Source organism: Heteronotia binoei, chromosome 2, assembly GCF_032191835.1.
Source record: "Heteronotia binoei isolate CCM8104 ecotype False Entrance Well chromosome 2, APGP_CSIRO_Hbin_v1, whole genome shotgun sequence".
In the NCBI taxonomy this organism is placed as follows: Eukaryota; Metazoa; Chordata; class Lepidosauria; order Squamata; family Gekkonidae; genus Heteronotia; species Heteronotia binoei.
This window is the reverse complement of record NC_083224.1, coordinates 187,824,062-187,843,522: the sequence shown is the minus strand read 5'-3', so window position 1 is coordinate 187,843,522 and position 19,461 is coordinate 187,824,062. Positions and strand designations below refer to the sequence as shown.

Genomic DNA, 19,461 nt, shown 5'->3' with positions numbered 1-19,461 from the left:
GATTAAGTGGGCAATTAATGTAAATAAAGACATACAGATGGAAACTTGGGAATATTTGTGGAAGAACTCTATGAAGCTTTCGACGTGTCATAGTATTAAAGAGAACTGTTTTAAAATTATGTATAGATGGTATATGACTCCTAAGAAACTGGCAAAGATGAATAATAAGATGCCAGACAGATGTTGGAAATGTAAAAAACATGAAGGTTCTTTCTACCATATGTGGTGGACTTGTGAAAGAGCAAAAAAGTATTGGCAGATGATTCAACAAGAAATTTCTAGGATCTTGGGATATGAATTTAAGAAAGTTGCAGAGACCTTTCTGTTGGGATTACAAATGAAAAAATTTCCAAAAGAAGATAGAACTATAATTTGGTACTTGCTTTCAGCTGCTAGGACATTATATGCACAGTTGTGGAAGCATGAAAAAATACCAGAGAAATGGGATTGGATTGTAAAAGTTATGACATGGAGTGAAGTGGACAAATTAACAAGAATTTTAAGAGACTATGATTTAGAAGTTTTTAAACTGGAGTGGAAAAAGTTCAGAAGATATGTAAAAAAAGAGTGGAAAATAAAAGGACATTGGACAATTTTTGATAATGATTAAGTCTTAGAAAAAAGAAGAATATTAATGTTTGTTTTTATTAGTTAAGGGTACCTTTAAATATTAGTACTTTAAGTAAATAACACCGGCGGGGGAGGGGTGGGTAGAAATATATGGGATAGATAAAAGAAGTTATTAATGATGCAAGAAATATAATTTGTTACCATATGTTACTAAATAAAATTGTTTTAACCCAAAGAGTGAGAAGGTGCACCGGTTGCATCGAAGCCGGTAGGGCCCAGTTTTGGCACAGCGCGGGTCGGCGCGCCTGTGAGGAAGAGGGGGGCCACGGAACATGGCTGCATTGCAGCTCCAGGGAGGGAGGGAAGGCAGGGGGCAGCTGCAGGGGGGGCTGTAGGGGTGAGCCAAGCCTTGTGCGCAGGGGGGGAGGGAACGCGCGTGCCCACAGAGTGGGCTCTGAGTGGCTTGGTTTGGAGAGGGATTAAAGAAACAAATGCCTTCTCCAAGCTGGCTGATGGGGTGGTGGGGGCTTTGAGAGCCACAGAATAGTTGTGAAAGAACCATCTGAGGCTCCAGAGTCACAGTTTGGCCATCCCTGCTCCAGGTGTTAGCTGAAGGTTGCTGGCTTTTACAGTTGATCTCCTGCTGACGGAGGTCAGTTCGCCTGCAGAAAATATCTTCTTTGGAAGGTGGACCCTGTGGCATTATACCCTTCTGAGCATGGGTGCAGAACAGGGTAGCCAACCCCAAGGAGGTGGCTGGAAACCTCCTGGGATTACAATGAATCTCCAGGCGATAAGAGATCAGTTTTCCTGGAGGAGATGGCTGCTTTGGAAGGTGGACTCTGGAGTCATATCTCATTGAAGCTCCTCCTCTCCCCAGACTCAGGCTCCTTCCCCCAAATCTTCAGATATTTCCCAAATCAAACCTGGCAACCCTAACTGGGCCTCCTTCAGAGAGACAATAGGGCACGCCAACTTTTTTGAGCTTGTGGGCACCTTTGGAATTCTGACGTCGGGGTGGGGGTGCAACCACAATACAGCCCCCAAGCAAAACACACAGAGGAAAATTCCTTGCTGGCGTTCCTGCAGTTTTAGGGAGGGGGTTAGATGGGACCCACTAGGGCAGAGGTGGCCAAACTTGCTTAACATAAGAGTCACATAGAGTAAATGTCAGATGTGTGAGAGCCACCAGACAAGAACGTCAGATGTCTGAGAGAAGGAAAGATGTCTGAGAGGAAGGAAAATAGATTGGGGAGGGAGAGAGCGGTGGAAAGAAAGCAACTTGAACTTTAAATGCATTCTCCAAGCCACTGGCTGACTTGGCTTGAAGAAGTGATTTAAAAAGACAAATGCCTTCTCTGGTAGGGGCTTCAAGAGCCACACGATGTGTGTGAAAGAGCCACATGTGGCTCCCGAACCACAGTTTAGCCACCCCTGCACTGGAGAGATGGGTATAAGGCAGCTTCACGTTTTCATGTGAACAAGACCTGGTTGTGTTTCATATTTCAAAACTGTTGTGGCACGGTCCAAGCCGAAGGGAAGAAGAGAGCATGGGTGTGTGGGGAAGGAGGGGGGAGAGATCAGGACCTTGAATCAAGTATGTTGTTTTGAAGGGATGTGGGTTTATTACAGGAAATGTTGGATCCCACTAATCTGGCAGAAACAATGGCCAGGATCACCTCTGGTTTAAGAGTGGAAAGGGAGGAACTGCAGGCTTCGTTGCTTTCAAATACGATGCTTCTGATAGCAGTATCTGAGCAGAGCTCTTTCAAGTTACAGGGACCATAAGGCAAATTGTTGATAAGCAGTTTTTGAACTGTTGCACTGCTGTTCTGGTTTTCCAGAGCATCCCGGACAAGTGTTTTCCAGCCGCGGCTTAAAGAATGCCAGTGAGGGGGTCGATTGCTCTCTTGAACAACTTTTACTGTTAAAAAGGTTTTCCTATTCCAGTCCTCTCTGCTGCAAGCAGGAACAGCTCCCTGCCCTCCTCTAAGTGGCAACCCTTCTAATACTTCAAAAGAGCAATCATGTTTCCCCCCTCAACCTCCTCTTCTCCAGACTGAATATCCCTAAATCCCTTACCCTTTCCTCATTGGGCTTGCTCTCCATGGTTACTTGGAAGTAATCTACAGTGAGCACTGTGGCATCTACTCTCTACACATGCACAGGATTGCAGTTTCAGTTTAAAGAAAGAAGAAGATATTGGATTTATATCCTGCCCTTCGCTCTGAATCTCAGGGTCTCAGAGCAGCTCACAATCCCCTTTATCTTCCTCCCCCACAACAGACACCCTGTGAGGGAGGTGGGGCTGAGAGAAGCTCTCCCAGAAGCTGCCCTTTCAAGGACAACCCCTGCCAGAGCTATGGCTGACCCAAGGCCATGCCAGCAGGTGCAAGTGGAGGAGTGGGGAATCAAACCTGGTTCTCCCAGACAAGAGTCTGCACACTTAACCTCTACACCAAACTAGCCCTCCTTTCTCACATCAGACTTTCTAGTTAATAGAATTCAGACTCTCCCTGAAGTTTCCAAGGGTAGCCGTGCTGGTCCATAGTAGAACAACTAGATTTGTGCCCAGGAGCACCAACAAGATTTGGGAGTGGGGGCACAAGCTTTCCAGCATTAGAGCTCCCTCGATTAGATAAAAGGAACTTTGTTCTCTAATCTTGTTCTCTAAGGTGCTGCTGGACTCAGATTTAGCCATATAAATCAGTGGACTCCTTTCATCAACTTAATTTATTAACTAACATCATGTATCCCCTGCCTTCCTCCCCCAAAAGGACACTGAAGTGGTTCGACACACTCTCCCCTTCTCTTTTATCCTCACAACAAACCTATGAGGCGGGTTAACTCAGAGTATATTACTCTGAGTATATTATTCAAGGTTTCCCAGCAAGCTGCCAGGGCAGAGTGGGCATATGAATCGGGACCTCCCAGATCTGATTTGGACACCCTAACCACCAGCTCCTACTAAACACACTATATTTTAATGTATTTTTTTCCCCTAATGGCAAACTAGAATGATGTTTAGAATGTATATTACATGTTCAAAAGTAAATTAGGTGGACAGAAACACCTCTGGGAAAAGCATGTTCTCAGTTTAACCCAGACTTGCAAGCAACAGAGCAATGAACAGCCTCCATTTATTGCCTTATGACACTCTCACCACCATTCTCCCATTCTTACATGTTACTATTTTGTTGGTTTCCTAAGCAAATGCTATCCAGACCAAATGTTCTTTCAGTTTGTTAATTTAACAACAACAACAACAAGAAGCCTTTATTAGTATAAAACAGATTTGGCAGTACAAATAACAATGTAAGTAATATAAAATCCTGGAAAATAGAGTATGCAGGGGAGCTAATGTACATAAAATGAGTAAAATATATGTAATTTCAAGTTTAACAAAATTAAATGAATAAAACAAATAAGATATGGTCATTCCAGAGCCAGTCTCTGTCGGATTTCCATGGCCTGTTGAAGAAATTCGGCAACCGTTAAAGTTAACTCAGAGCAGGTGTCATTTAAAAGTCTGTAGACTTTGCCTGAATCAGCACAGCTCAACATATCTGCTAAAATATCTTTCAAATATATACGACGAATATCATCATAAAGGGGACAATTCAATAATACATGGGAGATAGTTTCGATACATTTGGGATTACAAAGACAATGTCTGGCAGAGTAATCAATCCTGTTAAATCTGCCAAATAAAATAGCAGATGGTAATGCATTGCATCTCGTTAACGAGAAAGCACACCGTTGTGGTGGTGCTTGCAGAGAGGCGAAATATGATGCTAATTTCCCTACAGAAAGAGGAAGTTCAAAATTCAGTGGGCAGCAAGTTTTGTTGGCGAGGCTATATAATGTTTGCATTTCAATATCCAAGATTCTAAGCTTAAGTTTCAAGAATGCATCTTTTAGGGATAGCATAAAAAGTGAATCTATATCAATGCCCATAGACTTAATTTTCCTCTCAATAAATACTAACCAATTTGACATATTGGATTCTGAGAGCAGTTGATATAGAAGCCTCTCCGAATCAGAGTAGAAATGTAGCCGTAACCAATATTGAAATAACATTAGCCATGCTTGTGTTTCCACAAGATTCATCCCTGTTTCTAAACATAGAACTGCATATGGTACGCACTTCGGGAATCCCAGGATTTTCTGTAGAAATTTTGATTGGACACCTTCAATGTTGTTGTCCAAGACTGTGATCCAAACTGGGACCGTGTTTGTTAATTTCACTATGTTTTTTTCTAAACGAAAACTTCAGTATTCAGGTTAAACTGCCGTGTTGGCTCTTTGCGATAAATAAGTGGGTTTTGGATTGCAAACTGGGCACTCGGTCTCTAAAAGGTTCCCCATCATTGCTATAGAGAGAGGAATGACATAATAATGGCAATCTGTCCTAATGGGGTTGTTGTAAACAAACTTCAGTAGGTGAAGCTATAGCTCTGACTTGGATAGCCCAGGCTAGTCTGATCTTGGAAGCTAAGCAGGGCTGACCTTGGCAAGTATTTTGATGGAGACCTTCAGAGAATACCAGGGCCGGGAGGCAGAGGCAGGCTATATCAAGCCACTTTTCTGAATGTCCTCCATGCCCTGCCAGAGGTCACCATGACTTCCAGGCATGGGCACGCCATGCCGCACGCATACCCAAATGCAAAAATACAAAAAAAAAAGTAGGTGAAGCAATATGGGTATAATAAGGGTGAAAGAAATACAGTATGGATTGCAACAATATGACATCTGTTAATTATATGAAAATGTATTATCTGTTACGGAGACCACAAGCTTGCTTGTAAGTATTGCAAGGACTCTGTGTAAATGCTAAATATTATTATTTCGTCTGTCTGAGGAGTTGTCATATTCCCTTTCCTTGTTCTGTGTCTCACTCCAGGGGAAGAAATTCTTGGGTGACCTGCTGACAGATGGGAAGATCGTTTGGCAGGAAACAGGCCAGGTTTTCAACTCACCGAGCGCCTGGGCAACATACTGCAAGAAGCTGGTCAACCCGGCCAAAAAATCTGGGTGCGGCTGGGCATCCGTCAAGTACAAGGGGCAAAAGCTGGACCAATACAAAGCCGTCTGGTTGAAGAAGTACCAGCCCAACACTCCCCCTGCTGATGAGGTGACCCATTCCCTTCCAGGCTCAACCTTTTTCTGTTAACAGAGAAAATGAAATCCCAGGGAACAAGAGGAACTCCCTGCCACAGAATGTTGTGATGGCCAATAGACGGCTCTAAAAGGGGATTAGAAGAGGAATGCTCTTGGTTGTTATTTCTGATGGAACCTCCATGTTCAAACTGAGGGCCAGTTTCCTGTAGTGGATAAGAATGGCAGACTCTAATCTGGAGAACTGGGTTTGATTCCCCACTCTTCCTATGCATGCAGCTGCTGGTGTGACCTTGGGTCAGTCACAGTTCTTTCAGAGCTGTTCTCTCAAGAGCAGTTCTTGAAAGAGCTCTCAGCCCCACGCACCTAAAAGGGTGTCTGTTGCGGGGAGAAGAAGGGAAGGAGACTGTAAGCCACCCTGAGTGAAGGGCGAGGTATAAATCCAATTCTTCTCTTTCTCCTTCCTCTTCTCCTCCTCCTCCTCCGCAACCAGTCGCAACTGCGAGTGGAGGGTAAAATATTTTTTAAACTCCAATACAAATTACACACTCCAATACAAGATGCCACCATCCACCAAGGTTCAAAATACAATATCTACAGCCTTTCTATTAAGCACATATATGTGTGTAATTAGACACATCCAGGTAAAGTCGTCACTTCAACTCCCCAAAATGTCCAAAAATGAATTCCAACGGATTACCGGTCCTTATTGCTCTGTTTAGGACTAACCTTTTTCCAGGGAATGTTTTGATTTTACTATAAATCCAAAAGGAAGATGGCTGATGCTATGCTCCTTGGATTTCTGATGCCACTTCTCAAGTCAATATCCAATATCCAATTCAGTATCCAATTCAGTATCCAATTCAGTATGTTTTCTCACCTGGGAATCTATGTTTATCTCATATCATTTACTTCATGGAGCACAGTAGTCATGCTAACATTCAGCTCTTATTAATCTCATTTTTTACACTCAAATACAAACTCAATCGCACAGCAGAACTACTGAGCCAAGTCTCTCTTCCTTCTATTGCCCGAGGCTCCTCCCCTTCTTGATCCCCTAGGGTCGCACAGGAGAGATACAAAGAAAGCACCTATAAGACCAACGAGTACTAATGTTTTAAGCATGTTTTATTTTAAGCTTTTAAAAAATATTTGTGTTTGTGTCATTTATAAAGTTTATATCTCTGCTACCGGACATTACATTTTATGACACATATGGCCCGGCCCGACAAGGTCTCATTTATGTCAGATCTGACCCTCATGACAAATAAGTTTGACACCCAAGTGTAAAGAATATTTTTGTAAGAAACCAAACACAAAAATTCCAGTAAAAACTTAATTTTGTATATTTAACTGTTGACGCAGTGAGGCATTTTCCTTTTTAGCTGCTGAGATCTGGCAAGATTGGGCTAACCTGGCCCATCCAGGTTACGATTCTTAGTAAGGCCTACAAATTACAAATACCGGCGGCAGCATCTCCAGTTCCAGCCACCCTCTGGAAAGAACTGAAATGTTTTTATGACCCTACCAAACATCGCAATAATGGAGATCTGGCAGATCTCCTTCGGGGAGGAACTCCAAAAATTGGATGGCATCACTGTAAAGAAATCAGGGGGACGTCACTGTTCTCGCCAGAATACTGGTTACAGAAGGGCACTCTGTATGTACTCAAGGATAACACTTTATTCCACGGGTGTCAAACTTATTTGTTATGAGGGTCGGATCTGACATAAATGAGACCTTGTGTGCCATGTGTGTCCATGTGTGTTAGGGGAGGGACGGTGGCTCAGTGGTAGAGCATCTGCTTGGGAAGCAGAAGGTCCCAGGTTCAATCCCCGGCATCTCCAAAAAAGGGTCCAGGCAAAGAGGTGTGAAAAACCTCAGCTTGAGACCCTGGAGAGCCGCTGCCAGTCTGAGTAGACAATACTGACTTTGATGGACCAAGGGTCTGATTCAGTATAAGGCAGCTTCATATGTTCATATGTTTTGTGAGCTTGACTGAGATGGCTTCTGTCTGATTCTGATGCTGTTTCTATAAGACGAGGAGGCCCCTTAAATTAAGACTCTCTGAACACAAAACCAATATATCTCATAAAAGAACTAGTGCTTCCCTGGCGGAACATTTCTTAGAGCACAATCATAAACTTCTCGTTTTGGACTGCATTCAAATCTAAAAGACAAGGATGATAAAATTCTGCTGGGGAAAACAGCTGAATGGATTTTGAAACTGAAACTCTGCAGCCTAATGAGTTAAATGAGGGACGGTGGCTCAGTGGTAGAGCATCTGCTTGGTAAGCAGAAGGTCCCAGGTTCAATCCCTGGCATCTCCAAAAAAGGGTCCAGGCAAAAAGGTGTGAAAAACCTCAGCTTCGGACCCTGGAGAGCAGGGGAGGGATAGTGGCTCAGTGGTAGAGCATCTGCTTGGGAAGCAAAAGGTTCCAGGTTCAATCCCCGGCATCTCCAACTAAAAAGGGTCCAGGCAAATAGGTGTGAAAAGCCTCAGCTTGAGACCCTGGAGAGCCGCTGCCAGTCTGAGTAGACAATACTGACTTTGATGGACCAAGGCTCTGATTCAGTATAAGACAGCTTCATATGTTCATAAAATGTAATGCCAGGTGGCTGAGAATGTCAGCCTTATAAGTGACACAAATACAAATATTTTTAAAAGCTTAAAATAAAACGCGCTTAAAACATTAGCACTCGTTGGTCTTATAGGTGCTTTCTTTGTATCTCTCCTGTGCGATCCAGGGAACTGGGCAAAGGAAGCTCTGGCTCTTTCCTTCCTTCCCTAGTGAACCGAGAAGGGAAGGAGCTTTAGGCAATAGAAGGAAGAGAGGCTTGGCTCGGTAATTCTGCTGTGCGATTGAGCAGGCCTGGCAAAGCAAGCTGTGATGCAGAAGGAAGCAAGAAAGAGGGAGAAGGAAGCGGATGACAGCCAGTTGCTCGGAGGAGGAGGGCTGATAGGAGCCCTTTGGGGGCTGCATGTTGGACACCCTTGTTTTATGCATTCCAGAACTCAGTGCTGGTCCTTGAAGCAGGTTTTAAGAGCCCTGCTGGTCTCTGTATCAGGACGGTTGGGGAAGGCTGCAAGAATCAGCTTGGAGATAATAGATTCTGCCTATTGGTATTCTGCCTTACCTAGGGTTTAGTGAGTGAAGGAGAGGAGGAAGAGCTTGCTGATGATGAAGAAGAAGAAACCAAAGGGGTTAAATCCTCCCTCTCGGAGTCCATGCTGGCCAGGAAGCTGGAGGAAAAAAACCGGAAGCATTCCAACAAAAGTCTGGCAGAATCGCTTGGCACAGGTAGGGCTGAGGTTTGAAAAAAGGGAGGATTCCTAGCAAAGTTTTGCTGCGTTGAGGGAATATCCAAATGCTTTGGTTTTTGTAATATCCACATTGCTGTTACAGAATTCCAGTGGCAGAAGACAATAAATTATTTTTGATATGTTACACATTTCTGAGTAATTGGAAGCGTAAAACTCTGTCAAGTCTGATTTATGGCAACCCCATCGGGTTTTCAAGGCAAGAGATGTTCAGAGGTGGTTTGCCGTTGTATTCCTCTGCGTAGCAGCCCTGGACTTCCTTGATGGTCTCCCATCCAAATACTAACCAGGGTGAACCCAGCTTAGATTGGGCTAGCCTGGGCCACCCAGGTCAGGGTTAGGTAACTGAAAAAAAGTTTGGAAAGATTTTTGCAGCACAAGCAACAAATATGCTGGAGAAAACATTTTTAAAAGCTCATTGAATTGGAAAGCAGGAAAACGAATACCACTTATCTCATGTGCTGTGGGTAGATAATGCTTGAGGAAAGAGCATTTCCTGGCTCCCAAAAAGACATAATCAAGGGGGAGGAACCAATATCTTAGTGGAATGAGTTTTATGTCAGGGGAAACCACCAAGAAGGTCCTGCTTCTGGTGAATGCTACTTTGGCATCCTCTTGGGATAGCATCCTGAGCAGCTGAGACATCAGGTAGATTGCTACCAATGCTCCCTCTAAACTTTGGGTTTTTATGAGCAAAAATTCTACTTTGTGAGCTGCTGGCACTAAAGTTGTGAGCTACTGCATAGTTTGCTCTGGGGCCATTTTTCCTGAACTAAGACGCAAAAAAGTGAACTGGAGTCTAAAAAGAAATGTGAGCTAACTCACATTAACTCAGTTTAGAGAGAACACTGGCTGCTACTGGCATCCTTTGAAACTAGCATAAGTTTCTGTGCAGTGTTCAAGGGCTTCCTTGCCAAGGGGTTTGTTGCAGTAGTCTAGAACTTTTTCATTTGCCTGGGAAATAATTCAGTATTGTTCGTGCCATGTGGTCCAAAGACATCCTCTAATTTTTTTTTATGTTTTAACAATTTATTGATAACATATGGTTACAAAACTTAATTATAAATTTCCTGTACTATCCCATATGATATTTCAATCTCCCCTCCCTCCCTTGTTTGACTTCCCCGAAGTTATATATTTAATACTAAAGGTACCAGTACCTAATCAAAGTTCAATATTTTTTTTTCCCTCATCAATACTAAAAAATTGTCCAATGTCTTTTTACATTCCACTCTTTCTCCATATATCCTTTAAATTTCTTCCACTCCTTTTTGAATATATCTGGATCATAGTCTCTTAGAGTTCTAGTTAGTTTGTCCATCTCACTCCACGATAAAACTTTCATAATCCAATCCCATTTCTCTGGTATTTTTTCTTGTTTCCACAGCTTTCGCCTTTTACTCTAATTTTTTTTTTAAACACACCAATCTTTGCTTAGCACTAGAAATTTTCTTCAGGACAATATTCTTTTGGGAAAGGTCATTCTATTTCCCAAAAGCAAAAGGCTGGGATGGAGGTCAGAATTGCCCACCAGGTGATCTGGTCATTGCAGAGGAAGGATTCGAACTCAGGTTTCCCCAGATTGTCTCCCCAGCTCACAATATTGCTTTCTATACTGAACACCAGTAAAGGCCCCCATCCCCAGACACTGGGGGATTCTATTTCCTTGTCCAGAAAGCTAACAGGGGAAAGAGGAGACAACCATATGCAACAAATGGGGGGGGGGGGATTGTTTTAAGTGTTTTATTTTTGCAAGTGAACAAGGCAGTTTTTCAGCATGTGGATTTTCCCCTCCAGATAATGGCAAGAGGCCCGAGAGCAAGAATTGTGTTCCTGTCCGCTACTGCAGTCTGGGGAGCCGGGATTCGGCCAGGTATTCATGTGGATGCTAGTTTGCTTCTCTCTGCCCCGTGCCCACTCAGCAGAACATGGGGAATGGGTCATTATTGCAGGCTGTGATACAAAGAGCTCAGTAGGATCCGGCCAAAGGTCCCTTGAGCCAATCACCCCTTTTCTCACAATGCCCAACCAGAAAGAGCTGGTATTCAGAGGTAGAGTGCCTCTGGATGTTCTGTTTCGTAATCCTGGCTCTGAGCTGTTTCTAGACCGTGAATTAGTCTGAGTTCCCCCTTTTAGAACCACTGAAGTTGGTTTAGAACCACTGAAGTTGCCCTATCTCGGGGCAATGAGTTCCACAGGTGAAATATGCAAAAAAAAGGACTGTCCTGAATTTGCTGCCCATCCATTTCATTGGGATCCTCCTGAGTCACAGTATCATAGAGAACAAGATGCCTCTCCATTGTCTCTTCACTGGGCATCGTTTTATAAACTTTTGTTTTTAAAAATTATATCCTGCTTTTCTCCCTAATTGGAATCCAGAAGTGGTTGTTCTCATCCCTCTTCCCTCCTCCACTTTATCCTCAGAACAACAACCTTGTGAGGTAGGTTAGGCTGAAAGATTTTGCCAGGCCCAGGGGGGTCCCCTTAGTAAACCAGATGAGATTTCAACCCATTGACCCAGGTCCTAGTTCACAGGTCTTAACCATTAGAACCAGGGCTTTTTTTGTAGCCCTTATTAGAACAATGCAACTCTTTAACCTCTCTAAAGCCCAAATACTTTCATCCTTTCTCTCAGAGGTAGAAAATAAGGCAAAGATCAATAGTGCAAAATGAAGTAATAATATTTTATTACTTGGTTAAAATCCCCCAAATTCTCTTCACTTTTTGCGAACCGGTTTCTTCAGGGGATAAGGGCCCCGTGGCGCAGAGTGTTAAAGCTGCAGTATTGTAGTCCTAAACTCTTCTCACGACCTGAGTTTGATCCCCAGCGGATGCTGTGGGTTTTTAGGTAGCCAGCTCGAGGTTGACTCAGCCTTCCATCCTTCTGAGGTCGGTAAAATGAGTACCCAGCTTGCTGGGGGGAAAGTGTAGATGACTGGGGAAGGCAATGGCAAACCACCCCGTAAAAAGTCTGCCATGAAGATGTCATGATGCGATGTCACCCCAGAGTTGGAAACGACTGGTGCTTGCACAGGGGACCTTTCCTTTTCCTTTCCTTCTTCAGGGGAATCTGTTCACCTCACAGTGTTACTTCAGGAAAAATAACATTTCCCTGAATCAGTCTGTTGGCGAAATGTGTAGGGAATTTTAGCTGAGTAAGAAAATATATTTTACTTGATTCTGCGCCATCAGCCTTGACCTTATTTTTTAACCTCTTAGTGGCTGCTGCAGCCTTTTTGTTTTCTTCTGGTTTCATCTTTTCTCTCAGGAGAGGTGCTTAAGTGGAGAGGGGGGGAAGTTTCTAGTTCTCATGGGTACAGATCCTGTTATCTCTGCAGGAATCCCCACACCCTGGTAGAGGTGACGTCCTTCGCAGCCCTGAACAAATTCCAGCCGTTCAACGTCGCCATTTCCAGCAACGTCCTTCTACTCTTGGTATGTATCATGCGCAATAAATTTATACATCGTGTTTTTCCTAAACTAACACAAAGCAATTTCCAAACCAAGACGTGATAAGTAATATGCTGTGGTTGAAAGGAAACTGAGCTGAAAAGAAATCTCCCTCGTCCAAAGTGTGTTTTTGTTGTGATTTTTAAAAAATACGTAGCCTGAATTTCAAAATGGGTGAAGGTTTTTCCAGTGTGTAGATAGATGACAGACTGTCATGGGTGCTGGGGGCCCTGCAGAAGAAGCTGAGCCTGCAGAAGAAACTGTGCCCCTGCCACCTGCACCAGTGCCCCTGCCTCCTGCTGGAGAAGATCCAAGCCCCCCCTGCCTCGCCCTCTCGGGTGGCTCGTGTGCGTGACCGCCTTCGTCAGGACCTCAGGGATCAGAGGAGGGCGGCACGCTCACGAGCAAGACGCTCCCTGAGCCCTGAGTTTTGAAAGGATTCTGGCCCTTCTAGGAGTGAGGGTGCTTGAGTCTCAGCAGGATCCTGGCTGCCCTCTGAGTCAGCAATTAGCCCAAATGGGCAACAGACAGCAGAGGGCTATATAGCTGTGGGCTTTGAGAGAAGGCTTTGTGGAAGCAACTAGTCACTTACCTGACGTTCTAGCATCCACTTCGGCTTCTGACTTCGGCTTCTGGACCCCCTGACTCTGGCATTGACTTCTGGACCCCCTGACTTCGGCTTCTGAACCTCTGACCTACGATACCTGGACTGTGATTCGGTTTTGGCGCCTTGAACCCTCTTTGCTCACCAGCTACAGACCTTGGACTGCCCCTGGACTTCGCCTGGCCTGGCCCCAGCTCGTGACACAGACATAGAGATATATATTTGCCCTCAAGTCTCAGCTGACTTTTAGTGACCCCCGTGGGGTTTTCATGGCAAGTGACATTGAGGGGTGGTTTGCCATTGACTGCCTCCACGTCACAACCCTGGTATTCCTTGGCTGTCTCCTATCCAGGGGTCATTTTGTAGAAAAAGAAGTGTCGGAGCTCATTAGCACAACTGGAGGGTGGACTAAATTAGATCAGCTCATCATCTACCTTAAAATGCTTCTTAAATTAGAATTGTCATCATAAAACCTTACTTCCATCATACTTTTTCACTTGCTTTCTCCTATGTGGCCACAGTGGCATGAGGAAGATTTCCATCTGTCTGCTTGATATGTTTTTAAGGTTACCAATCCCCAGGTGGGGGCAGGGGATCCCCCAAGTTGAAGGCCCTCCCCCTGCTTCAGGGTCACCAGAAAGCAGGAGGGGGGGGAATGTCTGCTGGGCACTCCATTATTCTCTATGGAGGCCAATTATTCCCTATGGAATTGATCTGCAGGTGTCTGGGGCTCTGGGAGGGCTGTTCTTTGAGGTAGAGGCACCAAATATTCAGCATAGCATCCAGTGCCTCTCCCCAAAATACCCTCTAAGTTTCAAAAGGATTGGACCAGGGGGATCCAATTCTATGAGCCCCAAAAGAAGGTGCCCCGTCCTTCATTGTTTCTAAATGGAGGGAAGGCATTTAAAAGGTGTGCGGTCCCTTTAAATGTGATGGCCAGAATTCCCTTTGGAGTTCAGTTGTATTTGTCACAGCCTTGCTCCTGGCTGCAGCCCCAAAGTCTCCTGGCTCCACCCCCAAAGTCCCCAGATATTTCTTTGAATTGGACTTGGCAACCCTGTGTGTTTTGGTTATTTTCCCACTTTTGGTAGGGAAAAATATTAGAAAGTTTGTCAAATCTTAAGAGTTCAGCAAAATTCTCTCAGGGGGTTTGAACAATGGAGCCCAAAAGCAAGTATTGGGAGGGGGGGGTGGTAATAAAGAAAGAACACAATAAAATTTAGAGGTTCTGGAGCTCTGCTCCTGTGATCTGCCGAAAATGGGGCCTGCTCCTATCCAAATGCTAGGCAACCAAAGTGAGGCACACGGATACAGGTGCGGGAAAAACAGGTAGAACTGCCATGTAATAATGTCCAAAAAACTCACAAAATTATTTGAAAATTCTACAAATATATTCCAGCCAGAAAATAGTCACAAAAACATTCATGGAAACACATTTCTTATACTTTACAGAACAAGTAAACAAAAGTCAGGTAAACCATCTACAAATTGAATTTCCTTAAAGGGAAAGCCGCATGGCCGTCTTACTCCTTCCTCTCACATGGCCCTTTGAGGAAGGATAAGAATGCAGCAGTTACGGATCTGGAAAGTGCACATTTGATATTTGTAAAGCTCCGAAGAAGCCTTTTACGGTAGAAATGAGGCTTAAGTTTTCTAGAAAAGCTCGTTCCGCGTCTGTGAAGTATTGGAAAAATGCACTTTTGAGAATCCACGGACTGAGGTTTGCTAAATAGCGTACACCAAGGTCTGCTTTCAGCATTTCTTCATTGAGAGAGAAAGGCTGGGTAAATGCCAAAGAAAAAGGAAGGAGCAAGACAGCCTTGTGGCTGCCCCTTTAAGGACATTCAGTTTGTGAATGGTTTATCTGACTTTTGTTTACTTGATTAGGGTTTGTAGAATCTTTCGGGATCAAGTGCCGTGTTCTACTGGAGAAAGTTTTCCTTCCAGACGTTTCGTTCTCAGCTGCGGAGAACATCCTCAGTGGCGTTGCAGCCAGAGCAGGCGCTCAGACCTTCTTGGCTGCTGTGCATTGAGTGGGGCCAGGGCTGCTGGAGAGCTGCTATTTGTAGGCTGGAGGGGGTGTGATGAAAGGGCAATTGGTTTGTGGATGTGCCCATTGTTTGGTGGGGCTTCCTGGAAGGGTAGTGATAAGGAAACTGGCTGTTGGATGTGACCATTGTTCTGTGTTAATTGCTGGGAAGGTTGGAAGGGGTTTGAAGATAAGGAAGATGGTTGTTGACTGTGCTGATTGTTCTGTGGAATTTGCTGGTTGTTCTGAGACTTTCTGCAATTTATAGTCTGTAGGGTGTTTTGCAGAGCTGGGTACCAAGATTGGTGGATGAAAATGCCTTCTTCCTTTCTGTTAAAATTCTGCTGGTGTTTGTAAATCTCAATAGCTTCTCTGTTCAGGCGGGTATGATAATGTGAGACCGTAGAAAGGACTTCAGTTCTTTCAAAGTGGATGGCGTGGTCTCCTTCTTGAAGTGCATGTTCAGCTACAGCTGAAATTTTTGTTTACTCGTTCTGCAAAGTATAAGAAACGTGTTTCTATGAATGTTTTTGTGAATATTTTCTGTCTGGAATATATTTGTAGCGTTTTCAAAGGATTTGGTGAGTTTTTTGGACATTATTACACGGCGGTTCTACCTGTTTCCCCTCTCCAAATACTAGTCAGGGCTGACCTTACTTAGCTTCTAAGATCTGACATGCTAGCTTGGGACCATCCAGGTCAAAATGAGGCCTGGATATGCCTGAGGATAGAAACGAAGAGCAGGAAAACCAAACCCTCCTTCATTAAATGGGAGGTGAATTCTCTTTGAAGAAATCTGAGGTACTTCGTGGATTGGACGTTGAGGTCATCTTTACACCGACCCTGCAAGACCCGCCTCATAACCTGGATGGGAGGGTGGAGAGAAGCCTGCCTTCCTAGGAAGTTTGGGGGCTGTGGCTAGATTTGAACCAGTGACCTCTGTGCTCAGTGAAATCACTTTCATCTCTCTTAGGATTTCCACAGCCACTTAACCAAGAGCGAGGTGGTTGGCTACCTGGGTGGCAGATGGGATATCAACAGCCAGCGTAAGTATTTTGGGGCATGTGACTGAATTAGGGAGGTGCAGTGGCTCAGGGGAGGAGCCTTCATTTTGCATGCGGAAGTTCCTGGGTTCAGGCCCTGGCATTTCCAGTCAAAAGGACCAGGCAGTTAGGGATGCCTGAGACCCTGGAGTACCCATCAGTCTGAGTAGACAGTACTGAAATTGATGGGCCAAGGGTCTGCTTAAGGCAATTTCATAGGGGGATGGGCTGTGGCGCACTGGAAGAGCCCTTTCTTTGTCTGCCGAAGGTCCTGATTCAACCCCTGGCATCTCCAGGTAGTAAGTGATGTGAAAGACTCAGGGCTTTTTTTGTAGCAAGAGCTCCTTTGTATATTAGGCCACACACCCCTGATGTAGCCAATCCTCCAAGAGCTTACAGGACTGTTAGTACAGGGCCTACTGTAAGCTCTTGGAGGATTGGCTACATCAGGGAGGTGTGGCCTAATATGCAAAGGAGTTCCCACTACAAAAAAAGCCCTGCTTGGGTCTACTGGAAAGACCTAATCCTAAGACCCTGGAAGGCTGCTGCCAGTCTAAGTAGACAAGACAGACCTTAAGGTGGCTTTGTGCATTCATGTGAATTAAAATGAGGCACCAAAGTCCAAGTTTGGCAAGTTTCAGTTTGGCTTTCAAAACATGTCATTGGGGGAGGTGGGCAAAGAGTTGAGGAGAAGATACGGTGACGAGTACTCCCTCTAAGCTGTGGTCTTGTGAGCAAAAATTCTACTTTGTGAGCTACTGGCATGAAAGTTGTGAGCTAATGCATACATTCATTTGCTTCAGGGCCATTTTCCCTGAGCTAAGACAAAAATGTGTGAGCTGGAGGCTAAAAAACTGTGAGCTAGCTCACACTAAGGAGTCCTGTACATGACTGGGGAAGGCAGTGGCAAACCACCCCGTAAAAAAGTCTGCCGCAAAAACATTGTGATGCAACGTCACCCCAGAGTCAGAAACAACTGGTGCTTGCCCAGGGGACTACCTTTACCTTTTTAGCTCACACTGACTCAGCATAGAGGGAACACTGGTGGTGGCACACCCTTTCAGTCAGTTTGGTGTAGTGGTTAAGTGTGCGGACTCTTATCTGGGAGAACCGGGTTTGATTCCCCACTCCTCCACTTGCACCTGCTGGAATGGCCTTGGGTCAGCCATAGCTCTGGCAGAGGTTGTCCTTGAAAGGGCAGCTTCTGGGAGAGCTCTCTCCAGCCCCACCCACCTCACAGGGTGTCTGTTGTGGGGGAGGAAGGGAAAGGAGATTGTGAGCCGCTCTGAGACTCTTCGGAATGGAGGGCGGGATATAAATCCAATATCTTCTTCTTCTTCTTTCTGTGGTGGGTTTGTGATCCACCCTGGGCCCTTCGGGGCTTCCGAGCACACTGACCATTGCCAGCCCTTCACAGGAGACTCATTTGACATAGATGCATGCGATTTGGGGATGTTAATCCAGGAAGGTTGGTCTGGGAAAGTTTGGGCCGTCGCCAACCTTGTCCTCATTCCGTTTGTAGTACTGACAGTGCTAAGGGCCTTCCCTTGCCGATCGCGCCTCGGAGACGCAGAGACAGCAGCTGCTGTGGAGGAGGAGGTGAGGTGGGGGGCATGAATGGGACTTGTAGAATGGCACCCTTCACATGGAGACTAAGGAGTGGCTTCTCCCAAACTCTCCCAATAGACTGGAGTGCCGCCATCATCTAGCAAGGTAGAGATTTCATAAAATTCCCCTCTCCGATGGCAGGTGCAGCTTTCAGTTAATCATGCAGCTCTGCGCCAGGCAACCTCATCTGTGTTGTTCAGTTTCCTAGAAGGCTTCAGGTTGCCTGTTAGAGATGCATGATTGGTGGAAAGACGGCTCCTACTGTCGAGAAGGGTAATTTTGTCAAACCTCTATTTTGGAAATGTGACTAGATGACTCACTCATTCCTGATGCAGTGAAAGAGTCACCTTTGGATGTGGGTGCCTGTTGTGTCTCTGTATGAGTCATGTCTCTAAACTCTCACGTTTCCAGTGAGGAGGCTTGCCCAAAATGATGGCAAAGACATAATGAGGTGGACTCCTTCATCAGTAGGCAGTTATTCATTTAAATATGTGGTGGTGAATTCAGGGTTAAAAAAATTGTAAAGAAATTTCAGCCAAATTTAAATGAACTAAATTTCAGAGAAATTTTAGCCAAATTCAGGGTTAAAAATGTTACCTTACAGCAGGAGTGGGGAACCTCCATCCCAAGGGCCGTATGCAGCTCTCGAAGGTCACTTGGTTTGGCCCTTAGGGATTGCTGGGCTGAACCAAGCCATGTGGCAGCCTCCCTGGGGCCTGGCTGGCCAGTGAGGATCGTGGGGTCCAGCCACGCTATGCAGCAGCCTCCCCAGGCAGGGATGTACTGTGTGGCAGCCTCCCTGGGGCCTGGCTAGCCAGCGAGGATCATGGGGCCCAGCCGTGCTGTGCAGCAGCCTCCCCAGGACCAGGCAGGGGTCACAGAGCCCAGATGTACTGTGCGGCAGCCTCCCTGAGGCCTGGCTGGCCAGCCCGAATTGCTGCAGGGCCTGGAAAAGTTACTGTCACAGTTCAGTTTGCACTTGATTATCCCAGAGGGTGTGGCCTAATATGCTAATGAGTGTGTGACCTAATATGCTAATATTAGAGGATGTGGTCTGATATGCTACAGAGTTCTTGCTGGGCTTTTTCTACAAAAAAGCCCCGGACCTATACATTTGCCTATGGCGGCAAGCTGAGGTGTTAGGGTTGCTAATCCCCAGGTGGGGGCAGGGGATCCCCCAGTTTGGAGGCCCTCCCCCCGCTTCAGGGTCGTCAGAATGCGGGGGGAGGGGAGGGAAATGTCTGCTGGGAACTCTGTTATTCCCTATGGAGATTTATTCCCATAGAAAATCATGGAGAATTGATCTGCAGGTATCTGGGACTCTGGGGGGACTGTTTTTTGGGGTAGAGGCACCAAACTTTTAGCATAGCATCTAGTGCCTCTCCCCAAAATACCCCCCAAGTTTCAAAAAGATTGGACCAGGGGGTCCAATTCTATGAGCCCCAAAAGAAGGTGCCCCTATTCTTCATTATTTCCTATGGAAGGAAGGAATTGAAAAGGTGTGCCGTTCCTTTAAATGTGATGGCCAGAACTCCCTTTGGAGTTCAATTATGCTTGTCACAGCCTTGATCTTGGCTCCACCCCTAATGTCTCCTGGCTCCACCCCCAAAGTCCCCAGATATTTCTTGAATTGGACTTGGCAGCCCTATGGGGTGTGTGTGTGTGCGTGCGCCCGATTAGGCTCTGCCCACATGACTTCAAATAGAAAAATAATTAT

General features: G+C 45.3%; 1 protein-coding gene across 1 annotated transcript in view; it reads left to right on the top strand.

Moving 5' to 3' along the window:
- Positions 1-19,461, top strand: part of MPND (MPN domain containing) — a 36,375-nt gene that overhangs the window by 3,921 nt on the left and 12,993 nt on the right. The window contains exons 3-8 of the mRNA XM_060232684.1: positions 5,474-5,704; positions 8,831-8,990; positions 10,808-10,883; positions 12,349-12,445; positions 16,067-16,139; positions 17,659-17,735. Of these exons, the coding sequence (XP_060088667.1) occupies positions 5,474-5,704; positions 8,831-8,990; positions 10,808-10,883; positions 12,349-12,445; positions 16,067-16,139; positions 17,659-17,735 (714 nt within the window). The remainder of the gene's footprint in view (positions 1-5,473; positions 5,705-8,830; positions 8,991-10,807; positions 10,884-12,348; positions 12,446-16,066; positions 16,140-17,658; positions 17,736-19,461) is intronic.